Below are 19281 nucleotides of genomic sequence, written 5' to 3' on the forward strand. Positions count from 1 at the left end.
TCAGCAGGGGCAACGGGGAGTCTTCATGCCAGAAGTTGTAGGAGTTGTGTTGTTTCATCTCGAGATAAAATGTTTGTTCCTGTGGCCTTTTGAAAAATCTGCTTGAAATCTGAAAACGCTGTAGCTTCTCTTTATGAATCCAGTGCCAAAACCTCTGCAGTGAGGCCGCTGTGCCATCGGTAGCATAGAGCCAGATAAAGTCCTTTTAAGGACTTAATTTTGCAGCCTGATATAAATCTATACCGTGGGCAGATTGGTGATAAAGATGCATGTTGGGAGAGTTCAGGGGCATTTGAGAGGACAGCGGGGGTGGGGGAGCAGATGCATCCTTGATGAGCCTCTTGAGTCCTCTAAAATCTGTTAGTCCTTCCCAGCCCCCGGATAGCGTGTGATTAGAAAGACACGATGATGGCTTGGGTCCACCTGCTCTTGAGCTGTGATGTCAGTGCGACTTCTCCTTAGAGAAGTGGGCGCACAGAAGTTAGGTGGCAAATCCTAATTGACAGGTGAGTGCCCATGAGAAAGAAGGTTGTGTTATAGGGAGCTGGTCCTAAAAGCAGTTTGATTAGGATGTCATTATGCAAAAAACTAAAAGCATTTTTCCTTTATGGGGAACACTGACACTATTGCCAAAATCCAGCTTTCAGTTGCTGGTACTGGTTGCATAATGATGACTACTTTGTGTTTCTGAGGATTGTAACCTCTTAGTTGAAAACATTATCAGGAAGAAGTTCTTCAATGTTGTTTGCTGTATGTACAAACACTTTTATTTTCTCTGACCTCTCTGTTAAATTGTTTAGCTGTGTCATTGTCAGATATGCACACCCAAGATAACAGGTTGATCTAACCCTTGCTTACTCAGAGTGGTGAACTGGGCCATACTGGCTGTTGTCTTTGCTTGAGTTTAGATCCATGTCTAACATTATTTTGGATAATAATGTCTTTTTTTGGCCTCTAATTAGAATTTTCCATTAAGTTACTCTTTCCAATATATTGAAATACTCTCTTCAAGGAGTCTGGTATTATTTCTACATGTACTTGACTGCTGAAGTGCCTGCTGCACTCTTCAGTTGCTAAGGAAATACTTTTCATGCCTCAGCTTATGCCTGTGGTATAAGATCATCCATCTTCTCATCTGAACATATTTAAGACTAGATGTCTTACAAAGGCATAAGAAAGAGCAGAAGGGAGAGGAGAGCTCTCACAGAAGCAGGAAGAGAGTGATTTTTGGTTTTGTTTGCTTAATTCTGAACAATTAAACAAATTTGTACACTGTGGTCAAGTACAATCATTGTCATAACAGAAATATTTTACAGCACCTATTGAAGTGTCCACTCTTAGGTTATGCTTTGTATTGGGAACTGTTCCCAATGGGATCTCAAGTGCAGGAAGCCCTGGTTGTGTACCCCAAGTTGTATAAGGTACGTGGCAAACCTTTATTTCCTCTCCTCATGCACAGCAATGCAATGTGGTGGTGACAAAGCAGAATGTCACAGCCCCTGCTGATCGTCTACCACAGCGTGAAACCCACTGGACTTCCAGCAGCTTCTCCAACTCTCCATGTCTGCATTTCTTGCAGTTTTCAGGAAAGTGAGAGCACAGCATGCTGCTCACAGCCTTTATTTCTGATCAGGATGATGATGTTTTATATTCCTATACTTGGGATACGAATCCGTTTGTGTGAAATATCAGACTAGAAAATGGGTAACATAAAACATAGTATGACAACCTCCTTGAAAATGCCCTTCTCTTGTTTTAAAGTGAATAAAATTAGACTATGTAAATATAAACCATAAATGCCCATGAAGAACTAAAAAGCCTGTGGCGCAGTAGAAGGGGGAGTTAAACTGAGATTACAAGGCTTCACTGCACGCCTAACATGATATATGGCTTTGGTGTTGGTTTCTCCTGGATACTGGTACAACTCTCAAACTCAAAATAAGCCATGTCTCAGTAAGGCTTAGAGGTTAAGAGTTACCATCCCAGTGTTACCAGTGGGAGAGAGGCAGCTTGCTTATTAAGGGCAAGCTCTGTGTCATGCCTCTCTCTTCCTCATCTCAGAACAGTGGATCAAGGAGAAAATTGTTTTACAGTGCTCCCTTTGAGGAAGCAAGGAAATGTCACCCCAGGTATCTAAGTTTAGCCCAATGTGACATTAAAACATGGAAGAGGTAGAGATGGCAAAGCATGATAGTTAAACGATCAATATTTTATTGATCAGTTAAAAGCACATAACCATGTCGATGTAGTCTGTGCTCTGCCTCACTGAGCAGCTGAACTCTTCAAACCTGCCTCTCAAATGAAAATTAAATGTTTTGCATTGCCTCAGTAAAGTGGAAAAACAGGGGAAGAGGAGAAAGCTTAAATGAAAAGCTGACTGTAAGATGAAATGAAAAATTTTAGTTTGGGTAAATGAAGGGTTAGAGTTGCAAAGCAGAAGGAGGTGACTATTAGATAAAACTGGGTTATTAGATAAAAATGGGATAACTTTCAGGCCCAGGAAGTTAATTTTTCCCATTGATTTGAGAAAATGAAAAGAATGGTGAAGCTGCTGTCCGGGGTGTGTGTGTGTGTGTGTGTGTGTGTGCGCGCGCGCGCGTGCGTGTCTGGGATTCACCTAACCAGAACTCTCTCCAGCTGAGACTTTCCGTTTTGAACCAATGGTGAGGGTGTTTGCTAGAGGAGGAGCCAGAATGTGAGGATCCCACCTCCTGGTGAGGGCCTATGTCTCCAGGCTGGAGCTCCATTTCTGTCACCTGCCTGAGGGGAGCTGGGGACCCTCAGTTCCAACTCTTGCTTTTGAAAGCAGGAGGGCTTCCTTCTGCCCTTCCTGTTGGACTTGTTTCACTCGTTTGGAAACATATTTGATGAAGGAGACAGAGAATGGCTCTGTAGGCTTGAAGACTGGATGCCCTGTTGTGTATCTAAAGTGAAACAGCAGGGGAGACTGAGAGCAGCTCTCCCCAGAGTAGTAACCTCAGCCATTCTGGGCTGTGACTTGCTTGCAGTGAGTGGGCATCTCTTGTCACAGTTGCCTCCTCACAGTGCAAAGCTCTGGGGAGGGAGACCTTCCCTCATTGCATCTCTATGCACCTTGGAGTTTGTGTTTCTGTGCTGGCTGGGCAGCCCTTGCCCCATCATGGGGTGACGAGCATGCTCCTGAAAGTGGTGTCCCAAATCCTTTTGGCAGAGGGGAAAAGGGAAGTTGCTTTCTGTGAGTGCTCTCAGCTACTCAGGAGGAAGGAGAAAATACCATGACTGTTTAGTCCAAGAGTCAGATGCAAGCACATTATTTCTAAACAAAACTTTTTAACAGAAGTAATTGTAAATGCAGTCTGAATTTATGATGACTGAGATGGCATTTGGGGATGAATAGACCATTGTGAATACATATCTGTGGGTGTGGGTCTCTTTTCCCAAGTAACAAGTGATAGGACGAGAGGAACCAGCCTCAAGTTGTGCCAGGGGAAGGTTTAGAGTGGATATTAGGAAAAATTTCTTCACTGAAAGGGTTATCAAGCATTGGAACAGGCTGCCCAGGGAAGTGGTTGAATCGCCATCCCTGGAGGTGTTTAAAAGACAGGTAGACATGGCACTTAGGGACATGGCTTAGTGGTGGACTTGGCAGTATTTAGGTTAATGGTTGGACTCGATAATCTTAAAGGTCCCTTCGAACCTAGACGATTCTATGATTCTATATCTGTATGCAAGCAGAAGAGCTGTGATACAAATGAAGGCTGGGCCAAAGGCAGCTTTTAGGCTCACATTTGACGGGGCCAGGGAGTCTTGAGTTTGCGGTTCCTACTACTCCTGGTAATAGCAGTCAGCATGTAGAGGTTTTCAATATTTAGATTTAACTTTGTCATTTTTGAATGACATACACATGATCATAAATATTTTTAAAATTAGTGTATCAATCTACTTGTTAGGAAACAATACACTTGTGCTGAATTGTCCTGGTTTTCCTCTTCTAGAGCTGCTGTTTTCTTCAGGAGAAATTCAGGAAGGTTTAAGTTAAGTGTGTTTGAAATCACAACTCTTTTGACAAATTGTATTCAGGATCTCTTGTCTGGAACTTATAAGGGTGAACTTCTACCAGTCATAACAGAAAGGGACATCTTGCACAAGTAATGTGTCAAACTGCTCATAAATTTTTGTGTGGCTGCCATCAGTCATTGCAATATGTGCTGGGCCTCTGATGTCTTCCCATGAAACAGGCCATTTTGCCTCACTGAATAATGGCATTTTGCTCTCTGTGTGTGTGTGTATAAACCAAAAGACTGATACAACCCTAAGCATTGCTGCTATGTAAATAATAAATAAAAGTAATAGCATTGGTCATATTTGGAGGATTGAGGAATTGGTGTAAAATACTTGGATGTGTGTGAGTGAAATACACTGGTAGGATAGAAAGCATCTACCTCTGTCAGTATTTGATTCTATATTTGCCATGGGACCTAAATGTCTGCTTTTACAGAATAAAAATACCTCTAACAAAATCAAGAAGTACAGCTCTAAAGGATTCTCTGTGAAGTTATTTGGAGGGATCTGATGATTCTTGGCTATTTTAATTAGCTCACCTGTACATTTACCAGACAGGGGACAGCTATCAGTTTTGACACTTGACAAGGAAAACAGGGCCATCACTTATCACCAGCTGGAACTGGACTGCGGCAAACTGGCAGAGACCTACTCCCAGTAACTGCTAGCTAAGAGGAGCTCCTCATAATGAGAAGATCTGAGACAACTCGCTACAGTCAACTGTTTTCTTCCCTTCAAGGTTTTAAGCTCCTGGCTGTTAGTTAAGGCTGAAGAGATTTGACAGCTGCTTTGGGAAATCGCAACAATGTACTTCTTGTTGCTGATTCTCATTCAAGTTATTAGCAGTTTGTTTTCTTCTCGCCTGATGTTATCCAAGCAGTGCTCTCGAACAGGGAAAGGACAGACCTGTTGAGTGGCACTGGGTGTTTGGGTATGCACAGCTGTGTTGCCATGCTGGGTTACTTAGTTTGGTAGAAGATTTATTCTCTTTTTATGCAGAGCTGCAGGTTAGTTTGTTTTTCTTCACTATTATAGCTGAACTTCAAGCCTGTTAACTCAGACAGAGACACGTAAGGAAGAGTTCATACCATCTTAGGCAATTCATGTGAGGAACTTCAGCTGAGCTTAATGTAATTCTCAGTTTATAATTTCAAGAGCTGCACAAGCCTGGCACATCAGGGACACTGAGCATTGTGTTTGTACAGATTGGTTTGTGAGCGGGCATGCAAAGGTAGCTGAATGACTCGTAAGCTCTTGGGACTGATGGTGCCTGATTGATTTTAATACATTTGAAAATACATTTGATACCCTCTTGGAAAGTAAAATGCCTATCTATCACTATAAGCCTAATGACAGAAAGCAGGTAAATGAAAGCAGGAAAAAAGTGCTTGAAAGAAAGAACTGGCTAAGAGGAAATTATCTTAATGGCAAGCTAGTGCCATGCTAAAAATGCAAAAAAAAAGCACAAAACCCCCCAAACAAACATGAAAATAGTATTTTATAGGTGTTTCTGCTAGAAAGTCCTGACATTTGGCAGGCAGGTAGCAGAAACATTCTTTTATCTTCATTTACTTCAAACAAGAAGTTCCTACAGAGCATTTCATGTTTTGATGGACATAGCAGTTCTCAAGTAGTATAACATTCCCCCACTCGGATCTGGCAGAATTTACCCAAAGCCCTGGCCTACATGTTAGGTATTTGCTTGTAATAGATACTTTTCCTCTCAGAAATAATGAAGTTCTAGTATATCATTAGCAATGTATATTTCTGTCTGTTTGTTTTTGGGTTTTTTTTCATACTATTCTTTCATTCCTTTTATAAGTTAGTGAAGGAGGTTACTAGATGAGCTGTAATGTGCTGAATTGTGAATGTCTGTCCAAACTATTGACGAGTGTCAATGGTGTGGGTTTTAGTTTAAATTGTGTGGTTGTCTAAGTTTATTGATGACAGTTTTAGGGCCTGCTTTGGGGAAGAGACATCTCTCGATGCCTCAAAACTTGCTGTTGTAGATCAGGCAGGCTTTGCATATTATTTCCACTAATTGCTCTGGACATATAATTCTGTCTTATTTTCAGTAGTATTTTTGTAAAATCTTTTTCATTTTCTCTCAACACTAACATAGCCTGTAAACACGAATTAGAATGACAAGTTTGACACAAAGGAGTAGAGTCTTGAGTTGTGCAGAACTTCTAAATAAATAATAGTGACATGATTAAACACTAATATTCAAGTCAGTATTTCTAGAATTTGTAATTAGGCTACAAAATATGCTGTCGCAGAGAAGAGCTTCAGTCTGTTGAAGCCGATGGTGTTCATGACAGCAACAGTTAGCCCAGATGTTGTTCTGTATAGACTAAAAACCTTGTTACCTCTATTCATCTGGATAGTTTGGATGCTCATTAAATTACAAAGTTGTGTTTCTTCCAAACACTTGTATATTAATGATCCAGTAGTGCACAGAAGTCTGATTTTTTGAAAGTCAGCAGGTACTGCTCTGTCTGAAGGGCTGGGTTTACTCCCCACAGGACAAAGACTTCTTGAAGGTGCAGAAGGGCTGTGCCCATCCACATGTTGGATCTTGGGCTGTGTGTGCCTATGCATATACCTGAGGTTTCGTGATACCAGCATTCCTGATACCAGCACTCCTTTACAGCTCCACTGCCAGGACCTCCCAAATCTTAGTTTGCTTTGAGTTTTCAGATTATTACTCAAAATAGAAATGTTTGGGAGTGCCCCGGAGGGATGTGACATTAACTGGAGGGAAACCTGTTACTCTTCAGAAGCAGCAACCAAATTTTGCTGTTGTCGCCAGTAAATCTAGAAAGAACTTACTGACATCTGCAGCATTATTGCAGATTTGTGCTTTTTTGTGTGGCCCTAATTCCCATGCACCAATCATTTGCCGAAAGCCAGGGTCAAAGTCAAACAACATGGGACTACAAACTGGATAATTTGTATCAGCCTTTTAACAGGTATGTGGGCTTTGAGGATTGTGCCTTGAAACTTGAACTGCATAATGGCACCTGTCATAAATTTGACCCGTGTACTTATATACCTTCTCACACATCTACACCTCTACACCCCAGAGGTGCAACTAAGTCCAGCATTTAACCCAGGAATTGTCTATGGTAATAGATAGTGGAAGTGAAACTTATTGTAGATTTTGGTGGGAAGCTTCATGACCTGAAAAGTTGATCCTGTATTTTGTGAGAAGGACCAGAAATTCCCTCCTTTCTGACAAGCCATCCCATGCAAAAGACATAGTCTTCTTTCTCCACCAATTTCCCTGACACCTGCTAATACACTGCTATAGGGTATATATACTACAGACTATGTTGATCACATGCAACTTTGGTTTCTTTAACATGAGTGTCAAGAGCCTTTTTATTCTCAAGCCTTCTGTCTCCTTCCCTTTTTTTTTTCTTGCTTTCTTTAAAAAAAAAAGAAAGATTGGAACCAATTATCATCGGACTAACATCAGCCTGAAGATATTTTCATCAGTTGTTGGCAGATGCTAGATGGACTGCGTACTAATAAATGCCTTTTTGTGATTGTTTTCCTCATGCTTAAGTCCATTTTCTGTGAGCACCGTATGAAGTAATTTTAAGCTTTTAATTGTTTATGATATCTGGCACTTCCAGACTCTGTCGATGTTTCTGCATCTGTGAAAGAGAATTATTAAGCACCAGAAAAAAAATGCTGCCATGCTGCTTGCTGTTAATGCTGAGGAAGACCTGCCAAATCTTGCAGTATTTGTGCATGCTATAGAGGTGGAAAGAAGAGAAGCTTGCGGAGCTAATAATAGCAGCAGCTTTGTGGCCAGGAACCTCATAATTGTAACTCCATGATGACAGTCTGATTCAAAACGTGATGAAATCTGTATTTCTATCTATTCCTGTGGGTCTTAGATCAGTTCTTACAAACCAAAGTTGAAAAGAAATTTGGATGTTTTTGCATAAGACCAAAAGATCCTTTCCACTTCAGATGCAGGATAAGGTTTTCAATATATTCAGAATGTGTTTTAAATGAAGCATCCCCTGATCTTTCAGACTGTCTCATGCAGTGTTGGCACAGTGGTTGCATTTACAATCAGATAACAAGACCAGAATATGGTTGCTAATATGTTACTTCTGCCTTGTCCTTCTGTCGGTTACCTTCCTGGGGGTGTGCAGAGTGTTAAAGAAGATGACTTTCTACGGTTCAGCAGGCAGCATCGTTCTAGTGTGTTTTGTGGGCTACCAACAGTTCAGAGACGGTGAAGTCCACTCTATCTAGTTACTCTTGCAATGAACCACACGTACCAAACAGTCTTCACCATTGTACCAAAACAATATGCCATTTTCAGTTGTTTCATTCCAACCCAGGCAAGTTCCAAAGCAATGTCAGATCTGTGTAGCACTACACAATAATGGCTTGTTGCTTCTGCCTCTTCCTGTACAGAACTGAAGGGTCCAATGAGAGTAAGCCTTTGTCTGAAATAGATGAACAACCTGCTCAGATATTTAAGGCCCAGGTCTTCAAGACTTTATTTTCTTCTGATGTTTTTCCCTCTGGCACTTTTTCTATCACCTGCATTGGGAATGTTTCCTCTGTAGTGAGCAAGGCAGCAGTTCCAGATTTGGCCTATGTAATTATTTAGGGTTTCCTAGGGATGCCAAAGGAGACAGTAAGAACAAAACTTTCCTATGTGGCAGTTACTACAAATATGTTTGCAGCTTCCAACTATTTTTAACTCCTGAGCAGGATACCAGTTTTGTCTGTTTGGTAGCCCTTAATGACTTTCTTTAACAAGTATTTGGCTGGTCTATTGAATCCGTGCAGACTTTTTGCATTCAGAACATCCTTCGTTAACATCTTTCACATGTCTAATACATTCAGATGAAGAACCATGAACTTGTCTTTGGTTTGTATGCAACTCCTCCTGCTGTCATTTGATGCTGTAGTTTTCATATTGGATAAGACACTGTATAATCAATCCCTGCCTACCCCTGTTCATGCCATGTCTGATTTTATACAACCCTGTCATATTCTTCACGCCCCTGTCCCTGTCTTTGTGTAAAAGAAGTAGGCACTTAAGTTACTGCATCTATATTCACATCTGGTCAGATGAGATAGCACTGTTGTTGAGCATTTCAGCCTTTTATCTTGTTGCGAGGCAGTCTTCTATTTTAATGGCCAACTTAGCGTAGGTTGTCTGAAATGTCTTTGTGAAACAAGCGAGTACCACTGTGCCCATTGCCCTCTTGTTACTGCTCAGGAAAACCAATGTGAAGTTCTGCTGCATAGTTCTGGAAAAGCATTGGCTCAGTGCAGGTAGTGAGATGGGAAGAGCAGTGGGTAGCAGTGAGCCAGCAGAGGGGAACAACTAGAATACTCATTGTAGTATTAGTTGTTTTACTTGACTTCTTAAAAGGAACCTTGCATTGAACTAAATAAACTACATATTTTAGCTCTGAGCAAGGGTGAGAATTTAAGCACTGAGCACCACCTATTAAAGATGCTGGAAGGTAGGAAATAATTCAAACATCTCAAAATATTTAAAATTGGAAAGCTTAGGGTTAAATTGAAAATTATAAAGGTGTGAACAGTTTCATATAAGTAAAAGTATTGTCTAAATCTTTCACAGTAGTAACTGACTAGATGTAATACTTCTAGCAGAGATTTTTAAACATAAGACTCTAGAATCAGTTTCTAAAAGTGAATTTTTAAGTGTCTGAGTGAGTAAGGAACAGAAGTGTCACTGATCTCAGACAAACTCAGTCTTGAACCAAAAATGGCAGGAATCTTTTATCAAGATGTGATGATGGATTCTTTATTGGCATCAAAATGGATGCCACCAGCGATGTGCCCTGGTGGCCAAGGCCAATGGCATCCTGGGGTTCATCAAGAAGAGGGTGGCCAGCAGGTTGAGGGAGGTTATCCTTCCCCTCTACTCTGCCCTGGTGAGGCCACAACTGGAGTATTGTGTCCAGTTCTTGGCTACCCAGTTCAAGAAGGACGGGGAACTGCTGGAGAGGGTCCAGCAAAGAGCTACAAAGATGATTAGGGGATTAGAACATCCCTATATGAAGAAAGACTGAGGAACTTTGGTCTTTTTAGTCTAGAGAAAAGATGACTGAGGAGGGATCTTATTAATGCTCATAAATACTTAAAGGGAGGGTGCCAGGGGGAAGGGAACAGTCTTTTTTCAGTGGTGCCCAGTGAGAGGACAAGAGGTAACGGGCACAAACTTGAATGTAGGAAATTCCAGCTAAATATGAGGAGGAACTTCTTTACAGTGAGGGTGGCAGAGCACTGGCACAGGCTGCCCAGAGAGGTTGTGGAGTCTCCCACTCTGAAGACATTCAAAACCTGCGGGGGGGTTGGACTAGATGATCTCCAGAGGTCCTTTCCAACCCTGACCATTCTGTGATTCTGTTTTTCTAAGAGATGCAATCTAGGTGTAACAAGATTCCCTTCAGGGAACGCTCCCTCAGAGCAACCCTATGGCCTGCCTTATGCTGGAGGTCACATTGCAGTCTGTTCTTCTGGTCTGATCATAAAGAAATTATGGAATTCATGTTCACGAAAAATGTCCATGTTGCACTATTTAAATGATGCTTGGGTTTCAGTGCTGAGGACAAGAAAATCCAGCTAACAGTTGCTGGGCACTCCACATTTGACAACCAAGTAAGATATTTCAAGTATTCATTTATGTCCACCTAATTTTTTAATACTTTGGGGAGAAATCCTGACTTTAAAGACATTGATTCTACACATACAGATTGACAATTCTTTGACGATTAAAAAGAGGCAGAGTCTTTCCCCAAAACTTATGGGAGACTGTGGCACCTTCACAACTAGTTCATACTGAGGAAAGGGAAACATGCTGGATGTAACCCCATCTTTCTTCCTTGTACACAGCTTATGGACTGGCAGGAATGTGGCCACAGGATGTGTGCAGTCATAGGTCAGGGACACAGGGGTACAGGAGTGCACCAGGACGTGTCAGTGCATTTCTCTGCTTCTCTGAGTGCATTGTCCAAAAATGAAATTGTTATTGAGTCATCACAACAGCATACCTCAATTAAATGTTTATACGATTGCAATAATCTGTGCCTAACAGAGCTATTTTTCAAGTTTTTGGCAAATCTAGGCTGATACCCCCACAATAGTCACATTTCTGGCAGCCTGGGAGCCTTTCCTGCGGAGCTACAAGATTCAGCACCTTTTTAATAAAAATGGAATTATGAAACTAGACTTGAGATAGGACCAGTGAAGTATGCACTTGTAGGCCTAGTGTTTAGATTTCTTGTTATTTCATCTCAGTTCAGGTTCTTAGTCCATATTTCGGTCTTCACATACTGTTAAGATACTCCCACTAGATTTTTTTCTGTGTGCTTGGGTCTTAAAGAGGGCAATGCTATGGAAAACGACATAGCTTGTAAAGTAGAGGTCCCCTGTGTCTGTGTGGATTTTGAGAGTACAAAGCACTACCCCTTCCCAGACAAAAATAAATGCTTGTAGAAACAGATAAAGAGGAACTACTCTAAAAACTCTTAGGACCTTTGCCATAATATTTTGGGTTTTAACTTTGATTAAGAACCATATTTGTAGCCCTGTCAAATTTCACATGAAAATTGCTGTGTAGGTCCAGACTCCTCTTCCTTATAAAAAATGAAACCTATTTTCTTTTCCCTTGTACTCTTACTGCTTGTGGGAGCAGGTGTACATGCATCATCATAACAACCACGTTTTCTGAATAACTTGGATGCTGCTGAAGCTGTTTAACCACTTAAAAAATTGCTTTTTCCACAACAATTGTAAGAAAACAGTCCATTTAAAAGTTATTTGTATTTTTAATACATTTGCATTTAATCTTAAAAAAGACAGAAAAAAAATGTCAAAATGCAGCTATGTGAAGTCTTTTCAATTACTCCTTACCTTCGCATAGGTATAACAGTTTTACTTTATACATAAATATGGAGCTGTCTTGAGAGAATATTGCATTGGGGAACTTGCAAAAAAGGAGACCAGTGACAGCTCTGCCTGGGCTTCCCAAAGACAAGTTGCTCTGTGATACGTATTTATCCAGTGTCTTAGGAGTTAGTTAAAAGAAGCCAACCCAAGAGTTGGCGGCTGTGTCCCCTGGCAAATGTGCATAGCTTTGATTTGCACCGCATGAGTGCAGCTTGTCACATAAATATATACGTTTAAAAGATGTCAAGCAGGATGGGAGACCTGAGGACCACACCTCTGCGTTCACACAGGTGATTGCTGCTGTGTTGTACTTGCCTTGTAGCTGGTGTACGGCCTTCTGTGGAAAATGGAAATTAGGGGGGTCATTAGCATGGCAGCAGTTACCCATGGCAAAGGCAGTATTTATTTAATCACTCTCTCCACATATGTTCCTGTTTCTGTTGCAGTCTGATCTCCTGAAGGTAGAGTGAAGGTATGTTCGGGGCCCTGAGGCCGACCACCACACAGCGAGAAAGCTGATAGCAGGTTCTCCACAGCCGAGTTTGCTTAGCATCAACAGGGCTCCTCTGGGCGGTGCAACGGAAAGCAGCAGGGGCTGTGGGGAGATAAGCACTACCAACGTCTTGTTACTCAGTGTTCACCTTTTTGCTTTTGCTGGTAAATTTGCTTCTTGTACTCCAGTATGGAGACCACACTACCAGCTGCATGAGATGCAATGGCTAGTACAAGTATCGGCTGGGCTAGGCTGTTAATAAGTTATTGCTTGAGACTCATCTGTATCGTACCTGTAGCAGGGGCAGCTTCTGTCGAATAACTTAGCCATGTATGTTACAAAAGCCAGTCATTAAGTACTGAGAGGTACTCCAGTGCTTACCAGACAAGGTGCTGAGCGGGCTGCGTGGAGCCGGGGTTGGACTAGACAAGGACTCTACGAAGCAGCCTGGCCTCTAGCTCTTTCAAGCACCTGGGTGCCTTCCTTGGTGACCCCTGTGAGCGTGACCATTGCACCACCCAGTCATACTACCCTTCTGAGCATTTAAGAAAAACACACAGTCCAGATCCACAGGTCACACTGAGACTGCTCATGTGCAAAGTAACATGAACCCTGTTAACTGCATGACCACCTGGCCCAGTGCCATGCGGGACACAGATGTCCACACCAGTGCCAAACACGCAAGCTTCAGGAGAGGAGGGGGCTTGGGGACAGAATTTTGCAGAGACAAATTGACCTGGTTTATAGTGGCCTTGGTTTGCTTGGGCTTTGTGCCACCAGAGCCAGCCTTAGCCGGCTGCTGGAGTGACCCCCTGAGACCCTGCCTGGCATCGCTAGGCTCCAGCGGAGCGTGCAGGGCAGCCGCCCTAATGCTGGGCTGACACTCTTCCTTCAATTAAAGCGAGGGACTGGCAGTGTGTGGGAAGCCATTAGCCTGGAGCATTGTATTGATTCTCCCTTCCCAGTGAGTAAGTGCTATGCTTTCACTTTGAAGGGTTACGCTGCTTTGTCTGCTTTCTACTGGGCTCACTGCAGACTGAGTTTCCTGGGGAAAAAAAATACTGTGAAGTACCCTGTTTTCTTATTCTTATCTCACATTTAGTTTCTTAATTGCAGCTTCGAAATAAAATATCCTTTCTGCTAATTTTATTCTTTTGTATTTGGGAAACGCTGCCAAGTCCGACAACTTCTTCCTTCCAAAGACACAGTATTAAGATGTTTTTTCCCTGCTTCACAATGACAAAACTGTCAAGAAGCATTGGAGTCAGGAGAAACATGCATTTTGTGTGTGCCAGTGAAGCAGCACTTATTAGGCTTAGTTTAATTTAAATGTCTGCAATAGAGGGATGGATTTATTTACACATTTCCTAATAATTATTTGAATCTGAAAGTTATTTCTGCATTGGAGTGTAAGGGCTTTGAGTGGATTTTCCCAAAAAGCAGCTAAAGTGGTTAGGTATCAGCGTTCAGTAGAAGCTGGGGGCTACATCTTTTATACTCTGTATTGAAAACTTCAGCTTAGGGGACCTCCCATTTTCAAACCAGACTACTTAATGGTTCTCCTTTAATACCTCATTGGAGTTTTTTTGCTTGAAAAATGCCACTACAAATGTGAAACGCATGGAGTTTTCGAAGAGGATGTGTTGCCATCAAGTCCAGGGAAGAAACGTTGCCTTGCTGTGTTTTGGGGTAGTGTGGGGACACTGTGAGGCTGTCAGCAGTACCGTGAGAGCCTTGGGCTGCTCCCACAGAGATCACTTAGCCTGCAGGCTCAGGAAGATATAATTAGGAGAGTAGGCTGTTTCTTTGTGTAAAAGCGACCCCTTTTCTATTCAAATAAAGAAATAAATCAAGACATGAAGCTCTTCAAGCTGCTGTAGTAATCAAGGCACGAACAGCTTCCCCATGTCTCACAGACACCATTCCCTACTGTCCTTGTACCCTTGACTGTGGGACTGCCTTGAGCTTTGCCTCATCCCAAAACTGCAAGTTGCTTCTAGAAGATGGGGGGGGGGGGGGGGGGGAAGGGAGGGCAAGAAGCAACTTGCAAACTGCTGTTGCAGAGTGAACAGTGGTCTTTGCTGTACTGACCCCATTAGTGGCCAAGCTGCACTAAAATAACACATCTTTTGCACGGCATATAGTGAGTGAGCTCTGGGCTCAGACTGATGTAAGACATGGGAATGGCTATTCGTAATAGTAGAATCAGAGAATGGTTTAGGTTGGAAGGGACATTAAAGATCATCTAGTTCCAACCCCCCTGCCACAGGCAGGGACACCTTCCACTAGGCCAGGTTGCCCAAGGCCATGTCCAGCCTGGCTTTGAACACCTCCAGGGATGGAGCTTCCACAACTTCTCTGGGCAACCTATTCCAGTGCCTTACCACCCTCAAAGTGAAAAATTTCTTCCTAATGTTTAATCTAAATCTACCTTCTTCCAGTTTGAAGCCATCCCCCCTCGTCTTATCACTACATGCCCTAGTAAAAAGTCCTTCCCCAGCTCTCCTGTAGGTCCCCTTTAGGTACTGGAAGGCCGCAATAAGGTCTCCCTGGAGCCTTCTCTTCTCCAGGCTGAACAGCCCCAACTCTTTCAGCCTCTCCTCATAGGAGAGGCGCTCCAGCCCTCCGAAACTTGCTGCTAAACCATAGAGTCAGGAAAACAAATATAAGTCACTTTTAACACAAACTAGAACAAGTAACTTTCTGGGATCATTATAGTTAGGGTTGTGCTGCCTTGCTGACCTCTCAGAACTTGAGAAATCTTTTTCTTTGGTTTTTTTTTTTTTTTTCTTTCTGGTGTTATAAACCAGATGGTGTATACTCTTAAATAATGAAATAAGCCACGTTCCACACAAGATAAGGTACTTGAAAATGTCGCTAAAAATGAGCAGAGATTGTGCATTTGTCAGTTAAAATAAATTCTTTCAAATAATTCTTTCTCTACAACTTTTCCCCTTTAACAAATGTGCAGTTAATCACAGAGTGAAATCTTTTTCCCCCTGTAGATTGTATTCCGGAAAATCAGTGATGTCAAACGTGAAGAAGAGGAGAGAATGAAGAGGAAGAACGAAGCGCCCCTGATCTTACCCCCAGACCACCCAGTCCGCCGGCTGTTCCAGAGGTTCCGGCAGCAGAAGGAAGCGCGACTCGCAGCAGAGAGGGGCAGAGATCCAGATGACCTGGACGTGGAGAAGGGCAACGTTTTAGGGGAGCACTCCTCTGCCCGCTCGGTGGTCAAAGCCAGTGTTGTGACTGTACGGGAGAGTCCGGCCACCCCTGTGTCGTACCAGTCTGCTTCAACGTCTGGGGCCTCTGACCAGGCAAAGCTGCAGGCCCCAACATCAGACTATGCAGGATGTAAAGTGTCAGGGGACTACCCCCGACGAAAAGGCTGGGCCAAATTCAAAGATGCCTGTGGGAAAGGTGAAGACTGGAACAAGGTGTCTAAAGCAGAGTCCATGGAGACTTTACCAGAGAGAACTAAAGCTTCGGGAGAAGCTACGCTGAAGAAGACAGACTCTTGTGACAGTGGCATTACAAAAAGTGATTTGCGCTTGGATAACGTTGGGGAGACAAGAAGCCCGCAGGACCGCAGCCCGGTCCTCACCGAGGTCAAGCATTCCTTTTATCCCATCCCAGAACAGACTCTTCAGGCCACCATGCTAGAAGTGAAACACGAGTTGAAAGAGGACATCAAGGCTTTAAACACAAAAATGACCAATATAGAAAAACAGCTCGCTGAGATACTTAGGATATTAACCTCAAGAAGAAGCTCCCAGTCGCCACAGGAATTGTTTGAAATATCAAGGCCCCAGTCTCCAGAATCTGAAAAAGACATGTTTGGAGCTAGCTGAGGTGTTTCTTTTTAAAAACAAACAAACAAACCAACAAACAAACAGCCCCCCTAACATTTTAAATTTAATTTTTCTTGAAAATGAGTGAGGGACCAGTTCACTAAGCATGTTCCCTGTGTCTAAAAAGGTACGGTAACAGGAGTTGCAACCTCATGTCAAGATGGCAGCTGACTCTGAAGCCTTTTTGACAGCAAGGGTACAGTTTCTAAAGTTTTTCTTTTCTTCATTGGTGCCCATTCCCCCTCGCTCCCCCCTGTCCCTCGGGATGTTGGAATAAGAATTCTGACAGCAGCAGCAGCCACCCCCGTGAGCCCCAGGTGACCTCTGAGGTTTTTGGAGCATGCCTTACGTCTTTAGCTCGGGTTTTGCCTATATGAATAAGCTCTTGCCAGGGTGCTTACATTTTCAGCATTTGGTGGGTTGATTTCTTTTTTTTTTGCTGCTGCTGTCACTGTCTCAGTCACCTGTACACCATGTTAAATGTCACAGTATATTTTCATATATCTGTAATAATGCAAAGAGCGGTAGCAGATGCGTATTTCATTTCAATAGAATGTGTGCTACTCGGTACTGAAGTTACTTTTGGGTAGTCAAGGAACAGCTAAAAAGATGAAAAAAATGTACTTTTTAATTGCAAACTGACATATTGCTAAAGCAATTACTTTTAATAACCTCCTCACCAATAGCCACCGTATTTCAGGTCTGTTAATAAATGGGATCTTCCACATTTTCATTCACTGAGTCAAGGATGCTGGTTTTCAAAAACTTAACATGTGTCTTAGACGTCTTGGAATATTGTTAACTTTGCTTTTAACTTCAGCCACTGGAGGACAGAGGGTTGGGTGTGCAGTGTACTTGAGCACAGCCCACTGCACAACATACTGTGAGCATCAGTAACAGGTTCTGCAGATTTGCCTCCCTGTGAAAATATACTGTGGCATTTATGTCCTGGTTTTGCTATGAATCTGCTCTTTTGATTCTTGTTAAATTATTATGCAGAGGTTTCTGTTTTGATAATGTTCATTGTAGCCAAAGGCTTTCACAAAACTTGTAAAGATTTTAGATTGTGGCATTTTTCTCTACATCCAGATGTATTGTTCCTGATCTAATCTAGCTAGCAAGCAAATGGATAGTAGAGGTAGAAATACAGTGCTTACTGTATACAAGTGCTATTGTAGCAAGGAAACAAAAAGATCTGCTTCTTAAAGAAGGAGATGTTTCCAAAACTTATATTTTCATAACTTTTTTTTGAGGAAGATTGAAGCACTTTACCAAAACTACTGTTCATTATCCATTAGGTAGGGTAGCACAGCTGGTATCACAGCTTGGGTTATCACCTCGGGGTATAGGTGTATATTCACAGTATATTCTCTCCACTGATTTGGTATGTTCACTATTTAACAGTAGGTTAGAGCTTGGAAGCATAGTGCAACACTTTTTTGGGTTTTCATTTTTAATGGCAATAGGTCTTAACACAGTGTGGGAGTAATTAAGTCTCATTCTTTTTCCATCGTACTAAGTCATTTACAAAAAACACATGATTTTGGGGGGAAGATTTTTGGTCATGTTAAGTAAGGAAGAGGCAAGGAAAACAACTCATGTGAAAGGATTTCTGGTGGCCTGATGCTTGCACGGTGCAATGCAGAACTGTGTCAGACATCCCTGGGGAAGCGTGAAGTCCATTGATGAACCGGCACAGTGGTGAGGCCGTGCTGTGCAAACCTACTAGCTCAGGTCTTGAAGTCACTCAGTCTGTATCTATTCCTGCGGTAACTGCCCTGCTCTCACAGATGCTGGTTATTTCAAGCGCAGCACCATGGTTTCCAGGTCCAGAAGCAGCTGGTTTAGGATTGGCTTCCAAGGGTCTTATACCTTGGTTCGGTATGGAAGTGCCCACAGATTGTGAATGCTTACCCAGGAACAGAAGTATTCCTGAGAAACAGCTATCAGGATCAATCTGTAGGTTACCTTTTGCCCTTATCCAAGAAAAGGCAGTAGGGAGGTGACTTTCCCTGAAACCTACGTGCCCTTTCCTTAATTTATTTCTGGTTTCATGTTTAGGTTTTTCTAGTGGTAACTGGTGCCTTTTACAGTTCCGCACTGCAGACATGCAGTACTGAGGAAGGCTCTCTTTGACCAAAGTCACCCCCGTGTTTGGTGCATTAATCACTGTAAGTGGCAACGGTTACCTGTAATAGCTATGGTATGATTGCCGTAAGAAATCAATGGTTTCAGTTAGAAATGATTAAATGATTTTTCTTTCTAGTCTCCTCAGTCACTAAATTCATTGGATAGTGAAATTATGCCTAAGTAAATCACAGGGGTACTAATATACAAGGATTTATAATTCATACCCAAAAGATCCAGCAAGGTTTTAGAGACTGACTTGGAGCCAGTTTCCTAATCCAGGCAAGTTGCTCGTCAGCCTCATGTTCTTTTTGAAAGGCTGAAAGTCTTGCTGAACTTAGCAAGCACTTTGTGAAAGTGTCACCCACCAACGCGCAGTTGGTTAAACATGGAAATTAGCTTATGCCGGGTGGATAAGAGAGAAAAGGTTTGTAACGTCCAAAGAATATGCCTAATATCTCCAGCACTGCAGTGCGGGGGTAGAATTAAATGTGCAGTTGCAGGTTATCTGGCCCTTTGTTGCTGATACTGAGTTGATGTTTCTCAGTGGTATTTTTATGTGCCCTCAGGGATGTGTTGAAGGTTATCCTGGGGTTGCTGATTGCCCAGGCCTGGAGTCACGGCAGGGTCAGCCCTGGAAGCCCCACAATGAGCCACACCTGTGAATAAAGGAACCCAAGTCCCCATTTGCTGGGGGCACTTCCAGTGCAGCCTGAAGTCCCGTACAATACTGTACTCCTCCACACCCTGGTTGACAATGGGTGGGTGCAGCCCAGAATCCATTTTTAAGGCTTTTATGAGGCTCTT

General features: G+C 42.6%; 1 protein-coding gene across 1 annotated transcript in view; it reads left to right on the plus strand.

The window, feature by feature from the left end:
• KCNH1 (potassium voltage-gated channel subfamily H member 1) overlaps nucleotides 1–16347 on the plus strand; it is a gene marked incomplete at both ends in the record, with an annotated part of 184556 nt that extends 168209 nt beyond the window's left edge. The window contains one exon of the mRNA XM_082481894.1: nucleotides 15499–16347. Within this exon, the coding sequence (XP_082338020.1) occupies nucleotides 15499–16347 (849 nt within the window). The remainder of the gene's footprint in view (nucleotides 1–15498) is intronic.
• Nucleotides 16348–19281: the final 2934 nt, after the last annotated feature.

Source organism: Vanellus vanellus (genome assembly GCF_965231255.1).
Source record: "Vanellus vanellus genome assembly, chromosome: 3".
NCBI classification, from domain to species: domain Eukaryota; kingdom Metazoa; phylum Chordata; class Aves; order Charadriiformes; family Charadriidae; genus Vanellus; species Vanellus vanellus.